The sequence below is a fragment of the Orcinus orca genome, chromosome 18 (genome assembly GCF_937001465.1).
Source record: "Orcinus orca chromosome 18, mOrcOrc1.1, whole genome shotgun sequence".
NCBI classification, from domain to species: domain Eukaryota; kingdom Metazoa; phylum Chordata; class Mammalia; order Artiodactyla; family Delphinidae; genus Orcinus; species Orcinus orca.
Genome location: NC_064576.1, coordinates 14,070,037 through 14,081,350, shown reverse-complemented (window position 1 = coordinate 14,081,350; position 11,314 = coordinate 14,070,037). Strand labels below are relative to the sequence as shown.

Below are 11,314 nucleotides of genomic sequence, written 5' to 3'. Positions count from 1 at the left end.
TTCCATGTCTTGACTGTTGTAAATAATGCTGCAGTGAACATGAGGATGGACATAGAGCTGTCTTTAAATCAATATTAACTCATCCCAATTGTCCAAAGATTCACCTATTTATCAGAAATAGTACATGAACCTTTAAAAATACAATTTAGGGCTTCCCTGGTGGCGCAGTGGTTGAGAGTCCGCCTGCCGATGCAGGGGACACGGGTTTGTGCCCCGGTCCGGGAAGATCCCACGTGCCGCGGAGTGGCTGGGCCCGTGAGCCATGGCCGCTGAGCCTGCGCGTCCGGAGCCTGTGCTCTGCAACGGGAGAGGCCACAACAGTGAGAGGCCTGGGTACGGCCAAAAAAAAAAAAAAAAAAAATACAATTTAAAACCTTGTATTCCAGGACCAATGTTAAAGAATCTTTAAGTTATGCTTCAAAAATTTATCTAATAATTATTTTAACACAGGCTATCATTTACATGTACTTGTTCATATTTTAAAAACAAAAAGTACAGTTAATGAACTTTTTCTTATAGATATTTTGATTATCTGGACTAGAATATTCCTAGAGTGTGTACATAACAGATTTTAAATCAAGTAATCAACAATTTCCCAAGTGAAGGGAAAAGAGGAAAAACAGGGAAGAAAAGAGAGGAGCTGGTTTCAGACAACTAAGAAACTATTTCTGTAAAGTACTAATTCTCTTTCTTCTTCAAGGAAAAGGAAGTTCAGATGCAGAAAAACTCATTACAGTTGATTTAAAAATACTCAGGCCCTTTACAATTAAGTAAAGTTTTATTTTTGAAATAATTTTAGAGTAAAACTGCAAGGATACTACAGAGCAGTCCTAAACACTCCTCATTTATTCTCCTATTGCCAACATCTTACATACAATCACTGTACATTTGTCAAAACTAAGAAAGTTAATAATGGCCCATTACTATTAACTAAACTTGAGACTTTATCTGGACTTCAGTAGTTTTCCCAGTAACATCCATTTTCTATTTCTGGATGTGGTTTAAGACAGACCTGTCAGTCATCATGTCTCCTTAGTTTCCTCTGGTGGGTTAAGTTTTGAGGAGTACTGATCAGGTATTTTATAGACTGTCCCTCAATTTTGGTTTATGTGAATTTTTTTCATATTTAGACTAGGTTATAGAATGGAAAGAACATCACAGAAGTGAAGTGTCCTTCTCATGACCTCATATCAGGGGGTTATATGGGATCAATATAACTTAATATTGGTAATGTTTACCTTGACCACCTGGCCAAGGTAGTGTTTGCCAGTTTCTCCACTGTAAAGTTACTCCACTCTCCCCTTTCCACACTCTAGTCTTTAAAAGTTAGTCATTAAGTCCAGCCCACATTCAAGGGAGAGGGGACTTAAGGTCTATCTCCTGAAGTGGGGGGAGTACCATGTTAAGCTGAATAGTGTTCCCGCTGAAGATATCGACATTCTGATCCCCCAACAGTGTTCTCTTTTATGGCAAAAGGCATTTTGCAGATGTGACTAAATTGAGGATCTTGCAGGGAGAGAATATCCTGGATTATCCAAGTGGGCCCTAAATAATTAATTACAAAGATCCTTACAAGACAGAAGAAGGTCAAAAGCAAGAGAAAATGATGTGATGAAGGAAGCAGAGACTGATGTGGCCAGAAGCCTACTAACATAAATGGGTGGACAAGCAGACAGAAGACAGGACATGGTTTTAAAGCCAAATTTTTACATGAGAACACCAAAGTTTGATCAGATCTCCCAAATCCCTGCAATCAAGTAGTAAACTTGATTTAGAAGGGAGATTTTTTACCATCAGCTTGTCAAGAACTATGAAAATCAGTTATATCTAGTGATGGTGAGTATGTGAGGAGATAAATAGTTGTTAGGAATACAAATTACTCTGACTTTTAGGGAAAATAATCTGACAATCATCTGAAATTTTTATTTATTTATTTATTTTAAATTTTTTGACTGCATAGCACGGCATGGGGGGGTCTTAGTTCCCTGATCAGGGATCCAACCGTGCCCCCTTCAGTGGAAGCACGGAGTCTTAACCACTGGACCGCCAGGGACGTCCTCATCTTAAATTTTTAAGTGTACACATTCTTTGACAAAGCAATCCCACTTTTAGAAATCGCTTTTATAGAAATGAAAGCACAAGTTCATAAAGATAAATGCAGAAGGATGTATACTTCAGCATTCATTATGTTCTTTATAATGTTGCCTATTTTGTTTTTAATGTGGTGCAAAAAGATGTTATAAATATCATATTTGCTTTTGAACATTTACTTCTCCCCAGAGCTAATCCATCAGCAAATCTGATCTCCTTTCCTCCAAAAAATGTGTTCTAGATCTGTCCACTACTCTCTACCAAAATTATTTTTCTGGTCAATAAACTTAGATCAATATATTTTTATATATTATAAATTATATAATATTGCTGGTTTTGCATATAGTGCAATTTAAATATTCTACCATTATTTTGTCTTTTACTATCATAATGAATAGGTTCTATCAATTACAGTATGGTGTTTATGCTTAATTTTAAAAGGACTGCAGGACTTCCCTGGTGGTCCAGTGGCTAAGACTCTGCGCTCCCAATGCAGGGGGCCTGGGTTTGATCCCTGGCCAGGGAAGTAGATCTCACACACATGCCACAACTAAAGATCCCATGTGCTGCAACTAAGACCCGGTGCAGCCAAATAAACAAATACATACATACATAAAATATTTTAAAAATAAATAAATAAAAATAAAAAGGACTGCATAAATGTTGATAAATGCAAACAATATTTATAATTTTCTCTACAATCACTGGATTACTTTGGTTTTATTGGCAAGAGTGATCAGGTGAAAACTATGCCCAGATGAACATTGGAGAAAACATTCTATACATATAAGGATAATTTTAACACTGTACACTTATTGCTGTTTAAAATGTTTCCTTCTTTGTTGTAAAATTCTCTCTTTCAAGAGATACTTTGTAAATCCTAGTTTTAAGACTTTAGGATTCATGGCTATGCAATTTGATCAATGAATTTCCAAAATCACTCAACAATGAAGGCCCTTGTTATTTTTATTATCTATAGCACAAGGTCTGTCCTCTCGTTAATCATTTTTAATTTCCATCCTTAGAACTTCTTTAGCACTGCTTCCTCCTTAGGACCAGAATCACAGGCAGCATTCTGGTGATAATTCATGGTGTAGTATTATTTGTTTACAATACTTTCTCCATTTTGATCAGCAATGTTGGCTGCCTTGGCAACGGTACCTCATCTGGATGATGTCTTCACTACTTGTAGACACTGAAATCATTGCTGTTTTTTCACTAACACCACCTTGTGATAGTCGATAAGGAAAAGGACAAACCAAAAAAAAAAAAAAAAAATCCAAAGAGGAGTCTTATGATTTGCTCTTGTTAGAAGGATAAGTAACATTTGTATAATACTTTATAATTTACAAGAATTTTTACCCACTTCATGAAACCTCAAAACAAACCTTTGAGGCCATCAGTATCATACCCACTTTACAGATGAAGATAACCTAGATAACAACTGTGGTGGGGAACTACATTTCTTGGATCTGAATCCTCTGCTCTTCACATTATGTTACACTGCTTTCCACCACAACTACTAAGGGACTCAGTTTTTTGTTTGTTTTCCCTTTCTCCAAACCATTTCCTTTGCTTAGTTCCCTCTGGAATAAAAGCTTAGAAAGCTTTTACCCTCCTGAGTGTATTTTTAGGAAATAACGAATTCACTGTGCCATTTATCATTCATGAGTTCTAAAGTGTGCAGTAGCACCAAGATAGCAAATGCATACTCAGTGGTAAAGTAATAAGTTTGCACTTGACAGCGCTTAACACAGAAAGGCATTACTGTTTCATCCCATGTGAAACATCACTGGTGCATAGTGTGCGTTGTGTTGAGGACGCCGGAGGAAGTGGAGGTGAACAAGTTTAATACCAAATTGTGTAACTTGAATTTTACCTTGTTGAGTTTCCTCTGTTGAGCACAAGATACAAGATCCGTCCTAACACGTCTCTCTTTTTTTCCTTATAGTTGACGTTGGCTGCACTCTCAAGAGCCCTTTGCTCTCTTAGCTGCTGTGCTTCCCTGGTTTCTTCTGCACAGAATCTTCCAGAATTGCTCTTTTTCTGGACACGCTGGTCCACTGGACAGTCGGGGAATGGGTCCCAATCTTCCATGCCATTCTCACTTACCTCCCTTAGGTCCCTAATGTACCTGGTTGTCCTGACATGCTCCCGGCTCCATCGGCTCACCCTACTTTACTGAGCCCGAGCTTCTCCTGATCGTTTCGCCACCGCTCTTCAGGGCGGTCCGTGTAGGTTCCGAGATTCTCAGAGGGAGGTAGTAGGCTCTGCCACTTGTCCTGTTCCCCGATCCACCCCCGCAGACTTCCTGGGGCCAGGTTTGGCTTCTCACTGCGGAAGCGGCGGATTCACCTTTCCCCAAACAGCACACTGGAAAACCTCGGATTGCTGACATCCTCCTCCTCGCCGACCCAGCGCGCGGGGACCGGCCCAAAAAGGCTTCCGCGGCCTGCGCATGCGGACTCGGCGGCTGCCACACAGCTGCCCGGCCGCCTCCCTCCGGCCCGCCGCAGCGATTTGGAGCTCCTGACAGCTCCACCGCAGGCGGACGCAGTCTTGTCTCGTGCTTCCACGTTATCCTATCAGAGAAGGGGCGGGGGCAGCGGCCCCTGTAGCCTATCAGCGCGAACCACGACCCCGGCGAGCCCAGTAGGAAAGTGGCCAGGAAGAAGGTGATTGGGCGGCGGCGGCGCTCGGGGCGTAGCCCCGCCCGGGCCCCGCCTACCGCTGCCTTCTTCCGCGGGGCGCCAGCCGCCTTAGGCCCGAGTAAGAGCGGACGGCGGGTGGGCGCAGCTGCAGCGTGAGCGCCGGCGGGGGCTGGTGGGCCCCGCACCTTTGCTCCTCCTCAGCGCCCGCGCCCTCGGACATGGTGGCACCCGGCTCTGTGACCAGCCGGCTGGGCTCGGTGTTCCCCTTCCTGCTGGTTCTGGTGGATCTACAGTACGAAGGTGAGTCGTGTCCTGCCCCGGCCGGAGGAGCGGACTCCCGGGCCAGGCCTCGCAGCGCTTCCCCGCCTCCGTCCCGGCACGAGTTTCGGGGCGGCCCGGGCGGTGGGGCGGGAGCCGGGGACTCCGTGGCCTGGCTTGGGCCTAAACCCGCCCCTGGGCGGGGGCCGGCTCCCGGTTCCGGGTTTGTCTGGGGAAGAGGTGCGGGACCGGCGGGCCGCGGGGCCGGGACAGCGGGTTTGGAGTGAGGAGTGGGGCTAATGGGGTCGGGGGGAAGCGGGGCACCGGGCAGCGGCTTCTGGGGCGTCCTGGGACGCGGAGACCCGGGCAGCCGTCGGCTCCCGGCCTCGCTCGGGACCCTCGCTTGGCGCCTGGGGACTCTAGGGCAGTGGTGCTGGGAGGAGGCGGTAAAGGTGGCCCAAGGGGTTCCGGGGGTTGGCGGGGGGGAGGATGTCCTGCTGAGTAAGGTGAGGGGGACAGTGTTGAATGTTAAAAGTGAGTAACCGTCACCCCACTCTGCTGTCTTGTGTCTAGAAGTTGTTAGGTTGCAGTCGTTAAGTAGCCGGTGCAGGCATTCAAGCTCCCGGCGGGCAGGGCACTAAGTTTGTGGCTTTGCAGTTCCCAGCCTGTTGTTGGTTCAGCTTTCCTATTACGAGTTCTCTGGAAAAATGTCCCCGTAAGAAGATACGAATGCTTTAGCTTCCCTACGGTCCTACAGTTGGGAATGTTGGCTACCTAACAGAACAGCAAACATAGAGGGCTGTCCCGTCTTAGTTGTCAACTTGAGGAGTACGAGTGAAACCTGCAAGCGCTCATTGAACTGACGCTGCTAACTTGGTTACCCTGCGAAATATTCGAGTATAATGACATACCACGTGCACTGACCTATTTTCGTCCCCATGAATAGGCTAGTAGTCAAATTAAACATTTTAATATTGGACTTAATATTAGAGGGAGTGCGGAGCTGAAGTTGGGAATTGTTTATGGTAAAATCCCCTCAAAATTATAAACTTACAAAAAGGAGTAATACTCTCCAATTTTTAGGTGTCATTTATGGCAGTGGTTTTTGTTTTGGAGGAGGGGTTCCCCTGGAGACCATGTATTTTTTGGAACCCAAAAACAAGATATATAGTGTGATAACATTGGGACAAAGAATTTGACAGTGAAATTGGAATGCCTGGACCACTTTAATATAGGTCACGTATTCCAGTTCTTTTGCGTTTTCTGATGTTAACACCTCCTGCCCGGTGAAGTTTAGCGTTAATCCCCAGTTGTCATTAATTAATTATGGCCACTTAAGAGAAAGTTGCCTATATTGTGCTTAACGTCAATTATTTTTTAAGTTACACAGGTACACACTTTTGAATGATTTGCTTTTTCCACTAGCTTGTAGACCACCTTTTTAGAATCGCTGTTCTGTATATGATTCTGTAGGACTCATAACACTTCATGTCTCTCCTGTGGTATTTTCCAGAAGAAAAACCTCGCCAGAGAGCTTTTCGGTATGGGGGGCATTGGTAATGTTTCTCAGAGGGGTGCTAAAGTGCTGTCTTCTTTAGGCTGTTGTCTGTGTAAAGCAGCAGGGACTTGGTACAGGTGGTAGGGAAGAAAGGAAGAAGATCTTATATTTATTGAAGGTCTGCTGTGTGCCAGGCACTGTCCTGGACACCTTTCTGTAAGCTGTATCTTATTCATGGAGGTATGTGATGTTATTTCTGCTTTACAGATGAGGGAACTGAGGCTCCAAGAGTTTAATTAACTTGGGTAAGGTCACATAGCTGTTAACTCTAAGAGCCATAAGTTTAACTCAAGTTATTTGACTCTAAAGTTCATCTTGTGTGTGGGCTGGAAACAGAAGTTAAGTGGTTGACAGCATAATGTGGGCCCAAGCATTTGTAAGTGGTGGCAGCTGAGAAAAATCAGCATTTTTGTTTGTTTCTTTGCTTGCCACCAGCAATAATGAACAGGAAGGTGATTTCCTGACATGTTTAATACAGCGGTTCTCAAGCTTGAGTGTGCATCACCTGGAGAGCTTTTTAAACAGAGTGCTGAAACTTACTCCCCAAATTTTTGATTCAGTAAGTCCAGGTAGGACCTGAAATTTTGCATTTCTAAAAAGAAATCACTGGTGAGAATCACTGATGTAATAAATTATATAGCGGAGTTAACTTAGGTATCTGTTATTATATATCTATTATTTTATTTGGTGATGGGGATATAAAGATAAGAAAGAACCTCTGACTTGCATTAGCAAATGGTTAGCTCCTGTTTTCCCAAATAAGTTCTGCCTCTGGGTTCTCTAACCTAAATGTCCTCTGGAGTCATTCAGGACTGTGTGATCCCACTGTTAGGCTTAAGGCTTGCGGAGAGAAGAAGTAAATGAGAATGGGTGTGAGAAGAGTGAGTGAGAAACAAGACCTTGCATATGTTGGAGACTGTCGCCAATAATTAGCTTAGCTGGCCTATTTTTTTCTGATTTAAAATATTCATCTTTTTTTTTTCTAGGCTTTTCTGTTAATGTAATTCAGAGGAAGAAAATATGTGATAGGCTCATGAATTGAAAGGTTAAATCTTTTAGCATCCCTTTTCAAAAAGGCCTTTGAAAGGGGGAAGTCCAAAGCACTAGTTTGGGAATAGAATTTTTGGAGCAGAAAGAAAACTTTAGTATAAGTATCTACTTTAGTATTCTCATATTACAGATAAGGAAGCTATTTTAATTCTCTGCTAATGGTGTGTTCTATTTGGTGATTTAAGTAGGAACACAACCTGGGAACCAAACCTTCTTTTATCTCTTTTTCTTCCTTAACATTCTTTCAGGACTCAATTTTTCTTTATTTCACTGAACTAATCTGACTAAACCATATATTTTGGACATTGGGAAAAGAATAGTTAGAAATCTCCTGAGTACAAAAGATGGTGATACTTCTTATGTGAATCTAACTTACTAAAAGTATGTTTTGTGTTCTCTAGGATTTTCTTGACATTATTTAAATATGAAAAGAATAAAGTAGCGAAAACAAAGGACTTTCAGTAATTTATATACAGTAGTCCCCCCTTATCTGTGGTTTCGCTTTTCTTGGTTTCAGTTACTTGTGGTCAACCGTGGTCCGAAAATATTAAATGGGAAATTCCAGAAATAAACAATTCATAAGTTTTAAATTGCAAACTTTTCTGAGTAGCATGATGAAATCTCACGCTGTCTCACTTAGGTCATGAATCATCCCTTTGTCCCATGTATCCTGCCTGTTAGTCACTTAGTAGCTATCTGGATTATCAGCGGTATCTCAGGGCTTGTGTTCAGGTAACCCTTATTTTATTTAATAATGGCCCCAAAATGCAAGCCTAGTGATGCTGACAATTCGGAAATTTGGATATGCCAAAGAGAAGCCGTAAAGTGCTTCCTTTAAGTGAAAAAGTGGAAGCCCTTGACTTAGTAAGGAAAGAAAAAAAATTGTATGCTGAGGTTGCTGATATCCATGGTAAGAACGAATCTTCTATCCGTAAAACTGTGAAAAAGGAAAAAGAAATTTGTGCTAGCTTGGCTGTTGCAACTCAGACTGCAAAGGGTGCGGCCACAGTGTGTGTTAAGTGCTTAGTTAAGATGAAAAGGCATTATATTTGTCCAGTAAGATATTTTGAGAAGAGGGGACCACATTCACATCTTTTATTACAGTGTATTGTTATAATTGTTCTATTTTATTATTGTTGTCAATCTCTTACTGTGTTTAATTTATAAATCAAACTTTATCATAGGTGTGTATGTATAGGAAAAAACATAGTGTATATATAGGGTTCGGTACTGTCTGTGGTTTTGGTATCCACTGGGAGTCTTGGAATGTATTCCCTGAGGATAAGGGGAGATTCTTATAAACTAAGTATTTTAGCAGATGATCAGATTGCTTCTAGAATTATTTTAGATTCATTTAATGATATAGGCTATAGTTAGCAATAGTGTCCAAGTCCCAATTCACTTGACTAGTTAGCATTGCAAAGTGCCCAGAAATGCAGTTGATTAGATTCTGTGGGACAGGGGGAGTTGTTCTGAGATGGGTGCCCTGTAGTAATTAGGCTTTACTTTCCCATATGAAGTTAATTAATTTAATTTCTATTGCCATAGTGTTCCTTTGGTTATTGTCCAGCTATTAATCTTTGTTTCTATGGAAATAATCATGGGAACCCAATCACGTGCTCTTAAGAGCAAAAACATCATGTCAACCATAAATTGATTTTTTAAGATCTTCGGAATGCTGCTTTTTAAAAAAATTTTTTAATAAGTTTAAAAAATCTGATGAGTTTATGTTATATGGAGTTCTGGACTATGGAGAAGACTCAATCAGTTAGCAGAGGCTTCACTGTAGTGTTCTTTGGTGAGGTGTATGTAGTATAGAACTCTCAGTTTTTGCCTTTGAGTTTACAGACTGCTTGGGGATATAAAACATGCTTTGTGAAGCATCCATGTCCTCTTCCCTACTTTCTCAGTGTAGATTTAGCGGTCCATCTTGTAGTCACTCCACCGAAAACATCCTTTAATTTTCTTGCCCCTGTGCTCTTTTGTTTTACTCACCTGGCAAAATTTGAACTGATTAAATCCAACTTGGCCAACTTGTTTGTCAAACCTCACAGCTGAACATGGATGGAGAAAAATGAAGATAACCTTGCTGACTGGTCTCATTTTAAGCATATAATCTCTATTTCACATGCACACTCAGTACGGCTAACATTCCTACAATTCCCTAGTATGTCTATTGAAAATCAGTGTCTCAAACCTCTTCCTCTTTCCTTAAATCTCCAATTTAAACCCTCCTTTTCTTTCTTCTGTTGCCTCATTCTTTTAGACCTTATCTTTATTGGGAAAATGAAAGCCATCACAGGGCAATTTCCTCTTCTTTCTACCTCTGAATTTACTAGCCTACTTGCATCTCTACCCATTCTGCTAATTTTCTTATATTAATGGATAAAGCATCTCTATTCCTGGCAAAACCCAATTCCTATACTTATGCCCTGGATTCCATTTCCTCTTGCCTTCTGAGAATATTGCTTCTACAGTTACTGTTTTTCTCCTGTATCATCATTTTCTTCCTCTTCTGGGTCATTGACATCAGCACTTCAACATGCTATAGTATTTCCACTATAGTGTTTCCAAAGTTTTGATAGCAGAACTTTAAAGAGTGGTTGGTAGTCTCTACTGCTATATTCTCGTCTTGTGTTCTCTTCTCAACCTAATACTCCACTAATACTGCAAAGCCTGACTTATATGACTCCTATTTACTTATATCTCTTTTCATCTTAATCTTCTCCATCGCTAGGCTCCTACCACATCAACTTTACTTCCAAATGCCAAGCTCATTTTTTGACTAAGTGTCTTTATTCCTGTTGTTCCTATACTCTGAAGATTTCAGAGAACAGCCAAATGAGCATTCATGTTTCAGTCCTGACATATTATGTAAGAAGCACGCTCTAGGTCAGTTAATACTCTCCCTTTACCTTTTTGTATTTTCTTCATAAAACTTAATATTGTCTTGAACTACCTCATTTGTATTTCTTGTCTGTCTGTTCCTCTAGAATATAAGCTTTATGGAAAACACTCTTGTCTCTATACGTAAAACATGTTGACGTGAAGTAGATGTGTAATAAATACTTTTAGAATGGATGAGTGAGGTTGACTGTTTTAACTTTTTTTTTGGGTAAGGACCATTGCACACGTATTTTCCAAGTTGAAATTCCTTGAACAAGGAGTCCCATCACAACATTTATGCCTCCATAGTTAATTGAAACAAAGACTAATGTCCATTGAAATCGAGCAAACTTGGTTACAATAGATGTTATTTTCCTAGTTTACCCAGGAAGATTTCATGCAGGCATTGTTCATATGTACTTGCTACATAACCACTCAGCCTTTTCTTCCTTTCAGTTTGGCTTTGTATACTAAAACACTTTTTAGGTTAGAGTAATTGGAAAGAGATGCTTACAAGGTCTAGGGTTTCCAGCTCAGTGTATTTTTATTAAAACTGTTTCATCATTGGTCCTCACTGACTGTGGAATTGCGAAGATAATGAACTTCTTGCTCTTTCTGTGGCCAGATTCCAGTTTCCTGTGTTTCTGTCATGAGACTTTTTTCAGACTCTGCCCCATCTTGCTTTGATCTTGGATTTAGATAGGACCTTTTACAGACAGTACTTTTTTTTTCCCTTGTGTACCTTTTTAGAATGATCTTAAGGTTCTCTTCCTCCCTGACATTCTAAGTGCTCCAACCTGAACAACCACCCTAAACTTGC

The 11,314-nt window shown here is 41.2% G+C and overlaps 1 protein-coding gene across 1 annotated transcript in view; it reads left to right on the top strand.

Annotated features, from left to right (window-relative positions):
• The first annotated feature begins 4,823 nt into the window (after nucleotides 1–4,823).
• Nucleotides 4,824–11,314, top strand: part of DNAJC3 (DnaJ heat shock protein family (Hsp40) member C3) — an 86,771-nt gene continuing 80,280 nt past the window's right edge. Inside the window, exon 1 of the mRNA XM_004273652.4 lies at nucleotides 4,824–5,042. Within this exon, the coding sequence (XP_004273700.1) occupies nucleotides 4,961–5,042 (82 nt within the window). The 5' untranslated portion in view covers nucleotides 4,824–4,960. The remainder of the gene's footprint in view (nucleotides 5,043–11,314) is intronic.